Below are 20,625 nucleotides of genomic sequence, written 5' to 3'. Positions count from 1 at the left end.
CCTAGAGTAACAGGCAAGTTTGGCCTTGGAGTACAAAATGAAGCAAGGCAAAGGCTAACAGTTTTGCCGAGAGAACACACTGGTCGTAGCAAACACCCTCTTCCGACAACACAAGAGACGGCTCTACACATGGACGCCACCAGATGGTCAATACCGAAATCACATTGATTATATTCTTTGCAGCCAAAGATGAAGAAGCTCTATACAGTCAGTAAAAACAAAACCAGGAGCTGATCATGAACTCCTTATTGCCAAATACAGACTTAAATTGAAGAAAATAGGCAAATCCACTAGACCATTCAGGTATGACCTAAGTCAAATCCCTTATGATTATACAGTGGGAGTAACAAACAGATTCAAGGGATAAGATTTGAGAGTGTCTGAAGAACTATGGACGGAGGTTCTAACACTGCACAGGAGGTGGTGATCAAAACCATCAAGAAGAAGAAATGCAAAAAGGCAAAATGGTTGTCTGAGGAGGCCTTACAAATAGTTGAGAAAAGAAGAGAAGCAAAAGGCAAACGAGAAAAGGAAAGATACATCCATCTGAACGCAGAGTTCCAAAGAATAGCAAGGAGAGATAAGAAAGCTTTCCTGAGTGACCAGTGCAAAGAAATCAGTTCAGTTCAGTCACTCAGTCGTGTTCGAGTCTCTGTGATCCCACAAACCGCAACATGCCAGGCCTCCCTGTCCATCACTAACTCCCGGAGTTTACCCAAATTCATGTCCATTGATTCGGTGATGCCATCCAACCATCTCATCCTCTGTCATCCCCTTCTTCTCCTGCCCTCAATCTTTCCCAGCATCAGGGTCTTTTCAAATGAGTCAGCTCTTCGCATCAGGTAGCCAAAGTACTGGAGTCTCAGCTTCAACATTAGTCCTTTCAATGAACACCCAGGACTGATCTCCTTTAGGATGGAGTGGTTGGATCTTCTTGCAGTCCAAGGGACTTTCAAGAGTATTCTCCAACACCACAGTTCAAAAGCATCAATTCTTCGGTGCTCAGCTTTCTTGATAGTCCAACTCTCACATCCATACATGACTACTGGAAAAACCATAGCCTTGACTAGATGGACCTTTGTTGACAAAGTAATGTCTCTGCTTTGTAATATGCTGTCTAGGTTTGTCATAACTTTCCTTTCAAGGAGTAAGCGTCTTTTAATTTCAAAGAAAGTACTGCAAAGAAATAGAGGAAAACAATAAAATGGGAAAGACTAGAGATCTCTTCAAGAAAATCAGAGATACCAAGGGAATATTTCATGTAAAGATTGGCACAATAAAGGACAGAAATGGTATGGACCTAATGGAAGCAGAAGATATTAAGAAGAGGTGGCAAGAATACAAAGAAGAACTATACAAAAAAGATCTTCATGACCCAGATAACCATGATGGTGTAATCACTCACCTAGAACCAGACGTACTGGAGTTTGATGTCAAGTGGGCCTCAAGAAGCATCACTACAAACAAAACTAGTGGAGGTGATGGAATTCCAGTTGAACTATTTCAAATTCTGAAAGATGATGCTGTGAAAGTGTTGCACTCAGTATGCCAGCAAATTTGGAAAACTCAGCAGTGGCCACAGGACTGGAAAAGGTCAGTTTTCATTCCAATCCCAAAGAAAGGCAATGCCAATGAATGTTCAAATTACCATACAATTGCACTCACTTCACATGCCAGCAAGTTTATGCTCAAAATCCTTCAAGCTATGCTTCAGCAGTCCAGGAACCCAGAACTTTCAGATGTACAAGCTGGATTTAGAAAAGGCAGAGGAACAAGAGATCAAATTGCCAACATTTGCTGGATCATAGAAAAAGTAAGGGAAATCCCCCAAAAATCTACTTCTGCTTCACTGACTACACTAACGCCTTTGACTTTGTAGATCACAACAAACTGTGGAATATTCTTAATGAGATGGTAATACCAGACCACATTATCTGCTGCCTGAGAAACATGCATGCAAGACAAGAAGCAACAGTTAGAACCAGACATAGAACAAATGACTGGTTCAAAATTGTGAAAGGAGTACGTCAAGGATGTATATTGTCACCCTCCTTACTTAACTTATATGCAGAGTACCTCATGCGAAATGCCGGTCTGGATGAATCACAAGCTGGAATCAAGATTTCCAGGAGAAATATCAACAACCTCAGATATGCAGATGATACCACTTTAATGGCAGAAAGTGAAGAGGAACTAAATAGCCTCTTGATGAACTTAAAACTGTTGGCTTAAAACAGCTTAAAAATCTGGCTTAAAACTCAACATACAAATAGCTAAGATCATGGCATCTGGTCCCAGCATTTCATGGCAAATAAATGGGGAAACAATGGAAACGGTGAAAGACTTTATTTTCTTGGGCTCCAAAATAACAGAGGATCATGAGTGCAACCATGAAATTAAAAGACACTTGCCTCTTGGAAGAAAACAAATGACAAACCTAGACAGTTTGTTAAAGCAGAGATATCATTTTGCCAGCAAAGGTCCATCTAGTCAAAGCTATGTTTTTTTTTACAGTAGTCATGTACAAATGTGAGAGTTGGACCATAAAGAAGGCTGTTCCGAAGAACTGACGCTTTCCAACTGTGGTGCTGGAGAAGACTCTTGAGAGTCCCTTGGACAGCAAGGAGATCAAACCAGTCAATCTTAAAGGAACTTAATCCTGAATATTTGTTGGAAGGACTGATGCTGAAGCTGAAGCTCCAATACTATGGCCACCTGATGTGAATAGCCAACTCACTGGAAAAGACCCTGATGCTGTGAAAGAATGAAGGCAGAAGAGGGCGATGGAGGACGAGATGGTTGGGTGGCATCACTGGCTCAATGGACATGAGTTTGAACAAATTCAGGGAGACAGTGAAGGACAGAGAAGCCTGGCATGTTGCATCATGGGGTCGCAAAGAGTCAGACATGATTTAGTGACTGAACAACAAAACTGATATGAATAAGTCATTCTTAAGTATACATCTAAAATGAGTGGCTATTTAAAAGCCTATTGAAGGCAGTCACTAACAAGCATGTATTTTAAATCTTAGAATCCTCTATTCTAGAGAAATATTAGTGGAAAGGCTAGCGTATAGAGAGGTGACAGTAACTCTATGGGGATTGAGAAGGACCTGCCTTCTCCCATCACACTCTTCTCCCTCCCGTCTCACCCTCGGGGCTCTGTGAGGCAATGTCTGAAATCTTTCTAAGGGACAACCATTATTCCTTTCCCTGGGTTCTCCCCAATCCCATTTGCCCATCTAAGCTTAAATGAACTATGACAACATTTGCAAAGCACCTTGCTAGGTGCCGGCACACACAGAAAACAGCCTAAGTGGCTGCTTCGGTCTTCCCTTGGCTTCCACTTCTTTCATTCTAGCTCCTGGCAGCCTTGGTTCTCTGTGAAGCCCCTGGGAATCACAGATGTCTTAATATAAGGCTTTTCAGACGTCATTAATTTTTGTATGCTGCCATTTCAGGGTAAGAAACGTTGAAAGGAAATGATCCCCAGCCTGTTTCTCTTGGTTTTCACTTCCTCACTCCTCTTATGTTCTATAGGATGGTACTCTTTAGAGATCCACGTTCTAGCAAGGCGATTCCCCCAGTCAGATTTCCCTTTAGCGGCAGTTTCCTGAGGACAAACACAATACTAACTTTTAGGGAGTGACAAAAGTAAGGAGAGAATTTTTCTGAAATTGCTATGAGGAAGAAGAGGACACATACCAATGCTCTGGCATTCCTATTAGCCACGAATGAGAGAAAAAAATCTACTATCAGTGGACTCACGTTATAAATGGAAAGACAGCCTAAATGAATGTAACTGGAACTTATTCTTGGTCCCAACAATGCTACCAGCACACTACATGTATAATACACAACACTAAAATGTAAACAGTGGCAGGCTTCATTTTCTTGGGCTCCAAAACCACTGTGGACAGTGACTACAGCCATGAAATTAAAAGATGCTTGCTCCTTGGAAGAAAAGCTATGACAAACATAGACAGCATATTAAAAAGCACAGACATTTTGCCAACAAAGGTCTGTCTAGTCAAAGCTATGGCTTTTTCAATAGTCATGTACGAATGTGAGAGCTGAACCATGAAGAAGGCTGAGTGCCAAAGAATTGATGCTTTCTAATTGTGATGCTGGAGAAGACTCTTGACAGTTCCTTGGACAGTAAGGAGATCAAACCAGTCAATCTTACAGGAAATTAACCCTGAATATTCGTCAGAAGAACTGATGCTAAAGCTGAAGTTCCAATACTTGGCCACCTGATGCGAAAAGCCAACTCATTGGAAGAGACCCCAATGCTGGGAAAGATTAAGGGCAGGAGAAGAAGGGGGTGACAGAGGATGAGATAGTTGGGTGGCATCATCGACTCAGTGAACTTGAGTTTGAACAAACTCGGGGAGACAGTGAAGGACAGGGAAGCCTGGTGTGCTGCAGTCCATGGGTTCGCAAAGAGTCAGACAAGACTGGGGGACTGAACAACACAAGTGTACTACATCTAACTCCGAGTAAAATCTCTGCAGTCTATATTTAGAAGAGTTTTACAAAAATACACAAAGGGGTGATCCCTAAGTGTTGTTAAAATCATCCAACTGTACACCTAAATAATTTAGACAATGAATATCATTAATAGTCTCTAACTGGTTAAAGAGAATCAAGTCATCTGTAAAGATCTCTTTTAATCCCGAGAATCTATTATTTTCTATTAGTATATATTTTTACATTTTTCTTTTTATTTTTACTCTTTCTCATACAGGGTACTGAATGGATAATTAAGCCCTAGCAGCTGCCATCAAGAGAAGGATGGCTGACAGTATTACACAGGAGCTACTTATCAGAGATTTGCCAACTGTATAGAAATATGCATTCTCTTTTTGGGTTAACTTCTGACCCAACTAGAAATTATTCTGCCTACTTAAAGCAGCAGAGAATAAACCTCTTTTCCTGTCCCCACAGCAGAACAGAACCCAGAGGCCTCTGACCCGAGAACACAGAGGTCTCAGTTTTAAGGGACAGAAAGCAGGAGAACCACAAAACAGAGAAAGAAACCAGGCCCCAGTAATGAGGACTCAGTAGCCGATAGACATTCTGCGAACAGTGCTGGAGGGAAGCAAAGCCTCCTGAGCAATACAATGGACAAAGCCTCTGTATTTAGAGGGAGCTCTGAATAATGAGGGGAAAAACAGAGGCTGAGACAGGAGCACAAACCCCATTTCAGAGCAGGACAGCCCAGCCCACGTGCAAGAGGGTCTGCAGAGCCTGTGGACCACATGAGGTAAGGACAGGCCAGCACAGAGACCTAAGGGTTTTCACTGGCTCCATAACAAGAGGGACTGGAAAAGGAGAGCAAAGCTTCCATGTATTCCATCTGCAGTAAGCAGTTTCTGTATGGTTGCTGTTGTTGTTCAGTCACTAAGTCATATTCAACTCCTTGAGACCCCATGGACTGCAGCACGCCAGGCCTCCCTGTCGATATGCTTATTATATACTAAAGTTCTCAATCAATAGCATATATTTGGCTATTCTGCATTAATGGGTTTCTTTTTTTCAGAGTTTGAACTTAGAGCCCCTGTGAACACAGTAGGGCAACTAGACTAGGTAAGATCTGCTGACAACTGCAATCAGGACTGTGGGGCCATGAGTGGGCAGACCAGGCCAGGCAGCTTTCAAAGCGTTTCCTGCCATCAAGGTAAGCTTCACTTTGCCCCTATTCTCCTCTGAGCAGAGAGACTGCCAGGCAGAGAGGAATATTGGTCTTTTAAAATAAGCTGAGGATGGTGTGTAGTTTAGGGGTTAAGTCTTTGAAGTCACTGACACCTAGGATCAAATTCCTGTTCTGCTCTTGTGACCTTAGGCAAGTTATCTGGTCTCCTTATAGCTCAGTTTTCTTGGCTATAAAATTGTAGCTAATAACTGTCCCTGGGTTTCCCTGGTAGCTCAGCTGGTAAAGAATCCTCCTGCAATGCAGGAGACACCAGTTCAATTACTGAGTTGGGAAGATCTGCCAGAGAAGGGATAGGTTACCCACTCCAGTATTCTTGGGCTTCCCTGGTGGCTCAGCTGGTAAAGAACCTGTCCACAATGCAGGAGACTTGGTTTCGATCCCTGGAGGGTGGAATGGCTACCAAGTCCAGTATTCTAGCCTGGAAAATTGCATGGACTGTATAGTCCATGGGGTCACAAAGAGTCAGACACGACTGAGCGACTTTCACTTCCAGTAACTGTCCCTATCTCACAGGGTTGTTTTAAGAATTAAATAAAATGATGTATGCATTATGTGCTTAGCATGCTGCTGCTGCTAAGTCGCTTCAGTCGTGTCCGACTCTGTGCGACCCCATAGACGGCAGCCCACCAGGCTCCGCCGTCCCTGGGATTCTCCAGGCAAGAATACTGGAGTGGGTTGCCATTTCCTTCTCCAGTGCACGAAAGGGAAAAGTGAAAGTGAAGTTGCTCAGTCGTATCCGACTCTTAGCGATCCCATGGGCTGTAGCCTACTAGGCTCCTCCGTCCATGGGATTTTCCAGGCAAGAGTACTGGAGTGGGGTGCCATTGCCTTCTCCAGTGCTTAGCATAGTGCCCGATAAATAAGTGCTGGTATTAGTAGCTGGACCACAATGGGGAAAAAAAGCAAAAATCTGGATCCTGTAATGTCTAGTCTCTCCTCCTCCTCCTCCACCCCTTGTATTTAAGCAACAATGAAGATCAACAAGGCTGGACTGAAAATCTTAAAGACAACATTCTGGATAATGAGATCCCCCACTGAGTTCTCCTTGTCTTTGCCCATGTTATTCCTTTTTTCTGTAGTACTCTCATTGAAAGTGAAAGTGTTAGTCGCTCAGTCGTGCCCAACTCAGCAATCCCATGAACTGTAGCCCACCAGGTTCCTCTGTCCATGGGATTCTCCAGGCAAGAATACTGGAATGGGTTGCCATGCCCTCCTCCAAGGGATCTTCCTGACCCAGGGATCGAACCCACATCTCTTACATCTCCTGCATTGGCCAGGCGGGTTCTTTACCACTAGCTTCACCTGGGAAGCCCCATGGAGTAGGTAATATTTAGTATTTTGCAATATATGTGGTCCCAGTGGGTGGGCTAAGTTTTCTACTACTCAATGTAGATTTATCCTGATTTCAAAGTCCACTGAATCTTTATACCCACTCAATCTATCCAGCACCATACCAAGGAATATAATTATAACTACTGCTTAATAAGAGTATGGGTCTTCGCAGGTGGCGCAGTGGTAAAGAATCCGCATGCCAATGCAGGAGATGCAAGAAACGTGGGTTTGATCCCTGGGTTGGGAAAATTCCCTGGAGTAGGAAATGGCAAGCCACTTCAGAATTCTTGCCTGGAAAATTCCATGGACAGAGAGGAGCTTGGTAGGCTATAGTCCTTGGGGTCGCAAGAATTGGCACAACTGAGCACACACAAACACAGTAACAGTATACAAGGAAATGCAAACTAAAAAATCTAACTATCGCTATTTCTACTCACACATGGTTAGGTGTCTGTATCAAAAGCTTTGAAGAAAACTCAGAGATACCACCTTGATCTTATGAACCAAGTGAGCACAGCTCAGAGCAGTAAGACCCTTGTGATGGCAGCCCAGCCTCTCCCTAAGAAACAAGGTTACATGCCAGAGAGCAAAACCGATGACTCAGCTCAGAGGAAAAGTGTTTAAAAGCTGGAGGAAAAGTATTACATAAAACATATTATGAAAATGAAAATTTAAGGATTTTTCCCTGTGATAAAACTGTAATTAAATCTTATTTAACTGTTTCCTCTAATGACGTCCATTTTAATTAAGTTTTAATAGACTGGCAACCACAACCTATAGTTTTATGAAGCAAAATAAACTTGCGGTCTAAGAAGACATTTAAGGCAAGAGACCCATCAACACAGATGAGAGGTTACAATATATTCCCTCATCCCTAAAGACCCCCACAATAATTAAGTGTGCTGAACAGTCAGCCATTAGGGCTAACAGTAGGTGTGCTCACCACCAACCAGCACTGGGCTGTTCCTTGAAATCCAAGGGTTATTTTTGTGATCTGCTTTCCAGAAAATTTGCCTGGAGTAAAGAACGCAACTGAAAAGGTATGTGTTCTATAGCTCTACCAGACATGTGCCGTTTCTACCAAACATGCAGCTTCTCCCGCTGCACTGGGCTTTCTGTCTCAAGATTTTAATACATAGATGTTCTCACAGCTTATCATGATATACAACAACACTCATCTTGAGAAGACTGTCATATGTCTGAGGAAACATCAAGTAGAGAAAAGTAAAGTTAATATATGAAAAACTGATTCACAGGATCTTACTAGTATGCTTCTGAATCTATTTCATACTGCATTATGAAAATCATGGCATAAATCAGAAAAATTAACTCGGACCAAATGAATGTCATAGGCATTTATTTTAGAAAAGAACTGAGCATAATCATCCCTTTGTTAGCCAGAGAACAGGGGAAAGAAATTGGGCCTGTTGCTACCTCAAATAAGATTGCATGTATTTATTTGAATGAAAGAAAGAACTAAATGAATAGGCTATTTTTTAAAACTAAATTACATCAGCACTTACATTTTAATAAATCACATATACTCAAAAAACTTTGTAAATCTTGGGGAGGAGGGTATCTGATCCTATGAAAGAAAAATAAAATTTTGTAATATGGCTGACAATCTGATGCTTCTGAATCTCTCTGCCAAGAAGCAGTTACTTGGCTGAGATACTCTTACTTGTACACTTTCATCAGATTAAGGCTTTCATGCCAGGAATTTTTTTTCTCCTGGTGTATTGGCCATTGGCAGAAATGGACCCATCGAATCCACCGGTGCTAAGGAGTTAAGCATCTGAGATTTAATTTAACAGTTTCAGCTTTATTAAGCTGTCACAGAGCGGCCCTACTTTGATAACAGTAGCTGCTCCAATTATGGCTTGGTTTAGGGTTGACAAGTATAATGATTCATTCGTGGCACATGAGAAGCAATAAAAGGTTGTTTTGCATTACAGCTTTAAAAATGTGGGCACTTTTTTCATTTAATTTGTCACTTAGCTTTTGCTAAGAGGACATTTAAATTGCAGTAAAAGGCAAATGGGGCTTTTAGTTTAAATGTAATCCCCATATTTAAATGATCTGTAATGGTGCAGTGTTGGAGTGGGAACACTATTGTCTCACAGTGGGTCCTGATGGTGACATGTGACATTTGTATTCAGGTCCTGTATTATCCATGTGGCTAAAGGGCTTCCAATTTCATTTCACAGCCAGAAGCCTGCAGAAAACACCAATTAACTTGCAGATCCCATTTGCCGACAAAACTCAGCCTCTTCTCAATGTCTGGCATCTGGCAGTGCTCAGCATTTAATTCCAAAGCAGAGCCTTGAAGCAATGTGAGCCCTGTGCAGGGGCACAAAGTCAAATTCCCCCATTTTCTTAAGAAGCAAAATCCTTTTCTTTTGTAGTCCAGAAGCAACTTTTAGTTAATATTTTTGGTGAATGAATATTAAGATATGAGAGCTACTGTTATGCCCACATGAGATTCTTCACAGAACTTAGACCTCATTAAAATGGCAAGTGACCTCTGATCACCATCACAGTATGCAGGAGAATTTATAGCAGTCTAGTAACAACTGGATGGGGGGGCAGGGGGGGAAGGGTCATGATTTGTGAAAAAAGAAAACACAGGCCAAGAATATGCATTCTTCATCCTGGACTGAAATCAAAGAACTTGTATAAAGCCTGGTCCATAATTAGAAAGGTAGTCCATCAGAGAGTGTAACAAGAAACAGCTAGTGAAAACTTCTGCCTAATGAGAATTAATACTTTTGATTGGGAGTTGAAGTACATAATTTTCAAGGCCAACTTGCAAAAGTGAAATACAACTAATGGATTAAATGTAAACACTGAAATTTTTATCACTGTATCACTTCTACTTTTTTTGGTAACAAAAATATTAAGTTGATATTTTCTTTCTAATTAGTTATTTGTAATTCTAAGCTTCTTTAAGTACCAAAGCTCTTTAAATTTTATTCATCTAATATTAATCCAATAATTTTTCCTGAAATGATTACCTTCATTATAGTTTTTTTAATGTTAATCCTTTTTACTGCCATAAACCAACTAGTCAATTCAACACTTACTGTAGAGTTACAAAATTGAGGAGTCTTTACTTATAAATCACTCAGTATTCTATAAAAATTTTTGTTTAAACCACACATTACACTTGTGTTCTCCAACTACCACACTGAGCTCCCAAACATTTCCTGCCAGGACACTGAAAGGATCCACTAAAGTTACAGATTGATTTAAATTCTGATTGAGGGAAAGGCCACGAACATTATTTTCGGTGACCCAAGGAAAGTGGTAAGATTAAATTATTATAAGATACTTAATAAAAAATACTTCAGGAAAAGGTCAACAAGTATCTTAACATTGGGAAATAGCAGACACACGTTAAAAAACAAACAAGAGCTGCCATCCACAAACCAGTTCTTGAACATACATCCTATTAATGGGAAAAAGGAAACTCTGATGTCCAATTCTTTACCATGTTGCTGTATAACCTTAAAGGGTCACACTATGTCATTTTGTGGAAGTTTCCCAACCTTCTCAGACTTTAGTTTCCTTATCTGTAAGCAGTTCATCTCAAAGGTCCCTTCCAAGCATTATAACTGGCATCTTCACAGACAACAGTCTTTCTTGGTCTGGGCATGGGATCAATAGCATGATGTGGTCCATCAATAGCCAAGAGGAAGACAGAAGGTGAAGGTATGAAGACTTCTACTATTCAATTTCACTGAAACTAGAAAGTGAAAGTGAAAGTTGCTCAGTGGTGTCCGACTCTTTGCGACCCCATGGACTATACAGTTTGTGGAATTATCTAGGCCAGAACACTGGAATGGGTAGCCTTTTCCTTCTCCAGGGGATCTTCCCAACCCAGGGATCAAACCCAAGTCTCCCGCATTGCAGGCGGAGTCTTTACCAGCTGAGCCACAAGGGAAGCCAAACCTAATAAATATCCAGAACATAAAATTAAAACAGGCACTGACAAAATATTGGCCAAAAATTCCATTTGTCACATACAGATTTCTTAATAGACAAGATAACAAACTCATTATTAATTTCTCTAGCAATGAGTACTGAGTAACAAGAGTCATCTCCGCAAATTTCTCAGTAAACACAAGTAGTGGATTTCTCATTTTTTTCAACCACCTGCTGTATCTACATCTTTACCACCATGGATTTGGAAAGCAATAAAAATTACAGAGTTTGCTGTGACTTTTCCATTCTGACAATCAGTAGGTCATCTAAGTTGAGAATAATTTAAAAAAGTGAAGACTCAAGTTACTTTCAATAACTTTAATGTAGGTAGAACGGGAAAATGGCCAAATTCCAGCTGAACTGATTACAATATTAGTCTGGAAACAAATAATCAATTCTATTGTACCAAATACCTATCAAGAAATACACATTTCCCCCCCAAATACTTAAAAGCAGATCCTGTGCTTGCTTTCCTCAACATCAGACAAGTCCCCCCAAACGCTGCCAAGACTGATTCCTGCAAATGTTTCATTCTCCCTGTCCTAGCCAGTGTACAATGGCGACAAGTTCATATAACAGCAGCTCTCTCTTCTGCAATATTCTGACCATGCTTTTTACACTTTCTATCTCAGTCTTCAGCCACACACAACTCAATGGCAATCCATCAGAAGATTTATACTCACCCAACTCATCCCAGAGCTGCCTATATTTGTCAGTCATTGCAGTGCCTTGTTGCCTCCAAAGTGACAGACGAGGGTCAGCCATGAATTGCTCTGTTATCAAAGTCAACATTCGGGCCCCATTTGAGTCCCTCATCTTCAACATCTCCCGCACCTAGTGGGGAAAAAAAAACACCTTCAGAAAAATGTTAAAAAAGGAACAGTAATACAGAGACAGAACACTTTACTTCTTTGGGGAGGGAAGTTAGGGTGGTGGTGGTGGAGTCGTTTAACACCATCCTTTTTAAGTAAATAAAAATTGTTAAAAATAAGCCTCTGTCCTCAATGGCAATTTAATCAAAGAATGACCATTAATTGTTTTAAAATTGTGTTTTAGAATCCACATAAGAAAAAAGAAATTGCCTAACTTCCCAATTCCCCTAAAAACGTTTTTGCCAGACTGCAAAGCAACAATACCAAAACAAACAAGACAAATCATATGGCACCTTCTTAACTCCCTAACTGACTGCACGTACTGTACCACCAGAGTAATGGAGTCTAAAGAAGTGTACCAAAAACTCTTTAGAGATCTTCTAAACTGATCTAATGATGTTTATAGTAATAGCATCTGTCCTTCATTTTTTTAAAAAACTTTATTCACATACATAAAATTCACCAATTTAAACTGTACAATTCAGTAGTGTTTAGTATATTCAAGCACAAGCTATACAAGTCCTTCGTTTTTTGAGGTAAATTAGTAATTGCACTAGATTCTTTCTCACTAAGAGTTTCAACATAAAGAGCAACACATACTTCTATCCATTCAGATGGGACTGTTTTTGCAATGGTAAGAGGAAATGTTCAGGGCTGGGTAAGTTCAAGAACTCTTTTGCTCCAAATGAGCGATCCTTACAGCAGAATCATAAGTGACTTCATAAATTAACTGTGCTTCTCTGTTTTGGACCATCAAGCTCTGTCCATTATTCTTCTGTTATAGTTCCCAAATAAATGAGAAAGCAAAGAAAGAAATATAAGGCTAAGTTGCTCTACAGGAAATCCTAATGAATCCATCCATTCCTAAAGCGTGAAACATTATGTGTTCAACAAATAGGAATCTAAGCTGAATGCCAGTTCTCTGTATAGGAAATTAGTAGAGCAAGGTCATAAGTAGCAGTTAAGGAGAGGCTGCTGCTGCTGCTGCTAAGTCGCTTCAGTCGTGTCCAACTCTGTGTGACCCCACGACGGCAGCCCACCAGGTTCCTCCGTCCCTGGGATTCTCCAGGCAAGAACACTGGAGTGGGTTGCCATTTCCTTCTCCAATGCATGAAAGTGAAAAGTGAAAGTGAAGTCGCTCAGTCATGTCCGACTCTTAGCGACCCCATGGACTGCAGCCTACCAGGCTCCTCTGTCCATGGGATTTTCCAGGCAAGAGTACTGGAGTGGGGTGCCATTGCCTTCTCCTAAGGAGAGGGGAGAGTCCTTTTATTCAAAATTCTTTCTATGTGAAAGCCAAATGAAGGAGGAAATAGTAGATCTTTAATAAAGCAGCCTAAACCTCTAGGTCAATATATTCTGCCTCAGGCCTGTACCCTGAGAAGTAATGGAACCGCCTCTCCACAGGCTTCAGAATTTGAGTCTTGTAGAGAACTCGAATGTACTTCTACACTGAATTACAAGGGTGTGCTTCCAGGAGGGCTGTTTCAATAATCTTAAGAAGTACTAAAGAGCAGAAAGAAATGGAGTTGCCATTTGTTGGACATCTTGTTAAAGAGTTTTACATTTATATCTGCCTTTAAATCTTCACAACAACCAGAAAAAGTAGGGCAGATTATAATACTCATTTTACAAATTATAAAGCCATGCCTCAGAAGTGAAGTAACTTGTCCAAAGGACAAGAGGAACAACTGGAATCAGAAGCCAGATCTGTGTTAACTCTGGAAATTATGCCATTTTGAAAATTAGATGTTGCTGTTACTTCATGTAACATATATAATGTGTACATCATATATACACAGATAAAAATAGCAACTGCAGGCTCATCTAATTCCTCTTTCACATTGCACTAGGCCGCAGTGTACTTTCTACTGATATGAGAATCTAAGAAATACTTACTGTGTGTCTAAATACACCAAACTTTTAATATTACCTCTGCACGTTATAGATTTAACTTAGTATTTATTTCCCTGATGAATTTCTAACCTACTACTCAGTTAGCAATAGCAATGAAAATATATGCTTTACTACTAAGCATATAAACCCAGAACTATTAACCAACACTCAAGTACATCTATATAGCCTAAAGGTAATTAATTTCAGACTGTTGACTCTGACGCATTACAAGAGTTTGAAGTGCTATGATTTACCAAAGATTCATTAAGTCATGTGAAATAATTTTAGAGTTAGATGCATTTTTGTAAGTGAAAAATGAAAGTCGCTCAGTCGTGTCTGACTCTTTGCGACCCTGTGGACTGTAGCCCACCAGCCTCCTCTGTCCATGGGATTCTCCAGGCAAGAATATTGCAGTGAGTAGCCACTTTCTCCAAGCGATCTTCCCGACCCAGGAATTAAACTGGGTCTCTTGAATTGCAGGCATATTCTTTACTGTTTGAGCCACTACTATAATTCTTGAAAAACTGGCAATCTATATATGGTATATGAGATAAAACTTTTTTTAAAGGCTACACTGCGTGGCATGCAGGATCTTAGCTTCCTGACCAGGGATGGGACCTGCGCTCACTGAACTGGGAGCTCGGAGTCTTAACCACTGGACTGCCAGGAAAACCCCGGGCTAAATCTTTATTTAAAGGGTTTTCATTAATCAGAAGACACTAGGTTTTTGGCCATAAGTAGTAACAGTTTACTTTAATTCTTCTGAGAAATGGCAATCCACTCCAGTATTCTTGCCTAGGAAATCCTATTGGACAGAGGAGCCTGGTGGGCTCTAGTCCATGGGGTTGCAAAGAGTTGGACATGACTGAGTGACTAAACTTACCTACAGAAGTTTTTAATTACTAGGAATATGAGAGAAATTGTTTAACAAAAGTATCAATGAACATAGTTATCTGTTCCTTTAAAACCAATTTGAATTCGTTATCTATAATGATGGCTGCACCCTCAATGAAAAGACATTGCCTTAACATTATTTAAAAAGCATTTTATCCAGTATTTAGAAATGTGTTCATGGTACAAAAGTTCTGTGTAAAGCAAAAACAGCTTCTGTTCACAATGAACTTATACTGAAGATAACTTTTGTCTCTTAGGCTATCAAATGTTTCTGATGAAAATTAACATTTACCAAGACCCAACTACTGTTAAGACACCATTATCATATAACATCATAATCACAACAACTTGAAGGGATATGCTATTATTTAGCTAAATTTATACGTGAGGAAACTGACTTAAATAACTTGCAAAGGTATACACACTCAAGATTTTAGAACTGAGATTTAAACCCAGGTTTCTATGACTCCAAAGTTTACGTTCTTGAAACTAACTTTAAAATATTGGCATTAAGCTAATTATACAAAGCATATCTTCAGGACTATATTCAAATTTATGCTCTACTTGGGAAAATTAACCAGAAAAATTTTTTAAAAAACTGAAAAAAAACCCCCCCGGCATTTCAATTAATATCAAGCTGTTTTTAGTAGTGAACAGGTTTTTAAAATTGTATACTGCTGCTGCTAAGTCACTTCAGTTGTGTCCGACTGTGCGACCCCATAGACGGCAGCCCACCAGGCTCCGCCATCCCTGGGATTCTCCAGGCAAGAACACTGGAGTGGGTTGCCATTTCCTTCTCCAATGCATGAAAGTGAAAAGTGAAAGTAAAATCGCTCAGTCGTGTCCGACTCTTAGCGACCCCATGGACTGCAGCCTACGAGGCTCCTCCGTCCATGGGATTTTCCAGGCAAGAGTACTGGAGTGGGGTGCCATTACCTTCTCCGAAAATAAGAACTGAAAAAAGACAAAAATGGCCCATACATTACCTAAAGACATCTAAGTAAATTAACGCTTGCATTATAACACAGAAGTCCCTAATGGTTCATTATAACTTTAAATTTTTTCCCTTGGGCCATGTCACTCAGCTGATAGGATCTTAGTCACCTGTGACCAGGGACTGAACTGGAGCCCCAGCAGTAAAAGTGTGGAGTCCTAACCACTGGACTACCAGGCAATTCCCATTTCTTAAAAAAAAAAAAGAAATTTACAAAGAAGCCTTTATCTTATTCTATACATGGTCATATATACTTTTTATAAATGTATATATTTAGAATATTTCTTTAAAAATAAAAAGTCATACCTTTGCAAAGAGCAAATTAAGCTGCTTCCCTGATCCGTGGTACCCGCCCTGGGAAAGGAACAGTTTAACCTGTTCTTGAACCTGCTCTTCATCTAAGTGCCAGCAGTTTTCATCATCTATACTAGCACCTGCTGTTGGATCAGGAGCACCTAGAAATAGAAAGAAAAAATAACACACATGCTAGATAAAAACTTTGTGCTAACAGGACTCTGACAATAAACTTGAAAAGAATTAAGATTCTATACTTTTTGCCTAAATACTTTTTAATCCAATCTCAATATACATACAAACGTATGACCAAAAGTAAGTGCGAAATTATTCTTTTATATGCAGAACTTTGCTGATCTGTGCTAAGCTGAAAGGTGATGACTTAGGAGCTGAGATGTTTCCTTTTTTTAACATCAGAGACTGTACATGAGGAGATGAGTTTACGGGTTCTCTACAGAATACACAAACTCACAAAAATGTCTCATTGTAAATATATTATGTTTATAAAACTCTGCTGTGTAGGACTTGTTGGTAAAATGTTTTTCAAAGACATTAGAAAAATATGAAACCAAGTAAACTCAGCAGAGTATTTCTCTTTACTCTGTTAATTCAAGAAGCTTTCACCATTATTTGCTGCTGTATAAACTACATGCTGACATAAGTCTTTAGTTGCAGAAAACCAAAGATTAAAAAGGGAAATCAAGCCACTTGGGAACAGGCAGTGCAGCTGTTGTACTAAACCAGGTTGTAGTATCACCTTGCCAAACTGCGTAAATATTTTATTGCTTAAGTAAACACAAAAGATAACATCTATGTAACAGTCTGCAGACTACCTTAGAAATTAAAATTACCCGGGTATTTAGGCAAGTGAAAACTGTTTTATATTTATTAATAAAATGGTATTAAAGGCCTAAAATTCATTAAGTAATACAAAAACTAAATCAAAAACCTCTCATTAATAGTGTTTCATCTGCTTATTAAGCCCTAAAAAAAAAATCTGTAGATATGGTTCCACACTTCTTTTCTTTTAATAATCTTACACAGACTCATCTGGCCAAGGAAATAATCACTAACATGTGCTTGGGATCAGGTTCCATTAGTCTCTAGGAGAAAGAATAGGTCAGTGAACCTCCCTGAAAAAGTGTGAATTCATTCATTCATCCAACATATTCACTGAGAGTCCTCTGCTAGACTCAGGGATGGAATGGGGTATAAAATAGAATTCCTGTCCTCATAGAATTTACCATCTAGTTCAATGGTTTTCAGACTTTTTTGACTAAGAGCCACAATAAGAAACATAATTAATACCATACCCAATACACCTGTGTATCTGGACACTTATATGATCACATCTATTTATTAATCTGAAGCAAAAGTATGAAAAAAAAATCCTTACTGTAAAAGTGAGAAGGTCTGATATTTTCTGTATGACTTCATTTTTTAAAGGCTCGTCATAATTTTTAAAACTGACTTCATAATGAATAATGGGTTGCAATCTACTATTACAGAAACACTGCTTTAAGTGTGTGAAACAAATACCAATGTAGTCACCCATACATATATATAATAATAAATGAACTGTTCATAAAAAAGGACGAAGAGCCAGGAGACTGTGTCAGAGAGCTCTGACCTGGCCTTGGATTGGCAGAACAAGCATACTGAGCTGAGCTCTGCCTTAAGTAGATTAGAAGATAACTAAAGGCAGGAAAAGGAAGCACGGATCCACATGTGAGGCCAAGAGCTTAGGCAGAGGTCTCAGGCAGAAAGGAACACGGTATGTGGATGAAACAAAAGATACACGTCCGTGCGGACGAGGGAGAAGAGCAATACAAGACAGCCCCGGGGGACAGAAGAGCCGGAGAGCAGCGACAAGCGAGGAGCTTCGTTTTTCTCCCTGAAAGTAACGAATGGTAAGTCACAACAAGGTCATGCAAAACAGAAGAAAAGGATACTCTGGGAAGTAAAAGATGTTCTGCTCTGATACACATCAATTTCAACAGTCCTACCATGGAGTATTAAGCAGCCATAAAAATGAATGTGAAGAGTCTTTACGTACTGCAGTGGAAAGATATACCTGAGATAGGGGAGATCAGGGAACTCAGAGAGACACGGTTTTCTGGATTATACAATCAGACAAAACACTGGACAACTCACTGCCTGATACACAGACCACCAGAGCAGGATCAGGTTTGGGGGAGGGGCAGTGTTTGGATCATGAGTACAGGGTTTTTTTTTATTACTATTATTAATATTTTGGCCACACCTCTCGGTATGCAGGATCTTAGTTCCACGACCAAGTATAGAACTTACACCGCCTGCAGTGGAAGCACTGAGTCTTAACCACGGGACCGCCAGGGAAGTCCATGAGTTCGGTTTTAGACGTGGTGAATTTGAAGTACCTCTGAGATACTCAGCCAAGAAGAGGGGAAAGGATTTAAAGTACAGAGCTAGAAATACTATGGGATGCGGTACAGGGTAAAAAAATTGTCTAGGATGGAACCATACGGAAGGCCAACATTTAAAGGCTGAGCAAGAGCCACTATCAGCCAATCAAGTACTGGGAGGGGTGGGAGGAAAACAAGGAGGGAGAAAGGTATAAATACATCCACTCCTACCAAGGAAGGAAATCCTATCAAAAACAAACCACTGCTCAAGTATCCTCACGTGAATTATATTTCATTTTCTTCTCACAATGTCCCCTGGAGGTGAGTATAGCTCATGATCCCCTTTCTATAGAAGGAGAAACACAGGTTCAGAGTGGTTATGACCTGTCTGTCCACAGCCTACATTGCCAAATGCAGTCTCCCAGTTCTCTCCCCTGCCGAAGAAAATATCCCAGAACCTTGGAGCTCAAGGTGAACCCTGAAAGCATCAAGGCAGCGGTTGTCAACCATAAATCAAAGATAAATTTAAGGAAGGATACTGGGATCTGTTAGCATGTTTCTCCTTTACAGGAACATTTAAGCACACACATTATTGTGAAGAGCTAATTAACTACTGGGGTTATACCTGTATCCCATAGGGATACATAACCCCTAATCCAGCTCACCTCTTTGATTCTAGAGAAAGATGACACAGACACACACATGCACAAAGACAGGTCTCTGTTTCCTCAACTCTAATCTTCTACTATGTAGGAATAAAAAATTAAGTAACAAAAATTAGAAATCTTCTCATGTGACTATGCAGGAAACAACTCATTTAGTCATAAGAATGCACACAAAGGTAAGTTAGTTGATAAATAGAACATAAATTTACTCTAAACACAACTCAACATTTTAGGAAAAAAGACACGTACACTTTACATTATACACCAGGAAATTCATGTTTACAACAACCCTCCCAAAAGAGGAAATTTATTAAACTTTAATGCTAAAGTCTAAATGCTTAAATCCTAACATGTCATGATTATATGCATTAAAGTATTGCCTAACACTTGCATAAAATGTAGATGTGCAAGATTTATTTCTACTTGCTAATGGCTGTCTATAATCAAAGACAAACCTCTCAGAATTTAGCTTTGAGAAAGGCAGGCAAAGAGAAACATAATTCAAGCATTTATACATTTACTATTAGATATAACCCACATTGGGCAGGAACCAGAATCTGTGTATATAAATTAAATGGTCCTTTAAAGTGTTTTAAAACTATCATATTTTTTACCCTTATTTATATTTACAATTATAAACTCTGTAACTTTTACAACTGTGTAATTAATCTTTGTGAGCATTTTATGACTAAAGCTTAATTTTACCAAGTTTCAAGCCTTCAGGGAAAGTGAAATTATCTGTTGAACAAAGTGCAACAGTTTTATTGGCTCTTGCTCCCAGCCAGAGTGTATGAATTTGATTCACTCTCCTACCTTGGTTACATAATGCCATAGGAGGAGAGCAAACGAGAGTTCATGAACATGAAGGACTACTGTCCAAGTCTCTGGCCCTCCCTGTCTGCTACTTTATTTGGTTCTGCTTTAGTTTTGATTTACTCCAGTATCAAAACTCTTACCCCAGCAGTTCTCAAGATGAGGATATCAAGATTCCTGAGGCACAAGGTGAAAAGTAGACGCTTAGGCACCACTTCAGACCTACTGAACCAGAATCCTTGCCACAGATAACACAGCAGGGGCCGTGGAGATGGAAAGTGTGGCTGGGAAACACAATTCTGTATTTGGAGGGAATCTTAAACAAAGTGGCACATTCTGGATCTTCGGACTGAAAAGTATTCAGGGTCCAGTGTACTCACTAAAGTACAATAAATTTAAGATCTATTGACTAAAATGTCTGTCTCTTATCACAAAAACAGTCATTTCCAAGCATTGGACAACACTAAATCACACAGCAAATTTTAAACTGAGATATTAAGATATATTCAATAACTGGCTTATGCTATGTTTGGTATGTGGAATTATTCACAGCTTTGTATTCTAATGGGGAATTTAATTATTTCTCTTTTCTTAAAGCTGCTGGAAAACAAATTCAAACAAAAAGTGAAAGGCTTTAGTTTACATCTTCATCTTAACTGTGACCTAACTGCCTCAATACCACCATTGTCCAAATAATGCTTTAAGCATTTATATTTAAGTAGCAGTGCTCTTTTTTTTGTTGTTGTTGTTAAAATTAAATTGTCAAATTCAGTCTACAGAG

The 20,625-nt window shown here is 39.7% G+C and overlaps 1 protein-coding gene across 2 annotated transcripts in view; it reads right to left on the bottom strand.

The window, feature by feature from the left end:
- Positions 1 to 20,625, bottom strand: part of ZSWIM6 (zinc finger SWIM-type containing 6) — a 205,118-nt gene that overhangs the window by 44,035 nt on the left and 140,458 nt on the right. For both annotated transcript variants that reach the window (XM_081524322.1, XM_081524321.1), the window contains 2 exons: positions 15,995 to 16,143; positions 11,716 to 11,866 (listed from right to left, as the gene is read on the bottom strand). In XM_081524322.1, the coding sequence (XP_081380448.1) occupies positions 11,716 to 11,866; positions 15,995 to 16,143 (300 nt within the window). The remainder of the gene's footprint in view (positions 1 to 11,715; positions 11,867 to 15,994; positions 16,144 to 20,625) is intronic.

This window comes from Giraffa tippelskirchi, chromosome 8 (genome assembly GCF_054371585.1).
Source record: "Giraffa tippelskirchi isolate mGirTip1 chromosome 8, T2T-mGirTip1v1.2.pri, whole genome shotgun sequence".
NCBI lineage: Eukaryota > Metazoa > Chordata > Mammalia > Artiodactyla > Giraffidae > Giraffa > Giraffa tippelskirchi.
Note: the sequence above shows the minus strand (reverse complement) of the source record. Positions and strands in the feature narration are given on the sequence as shown.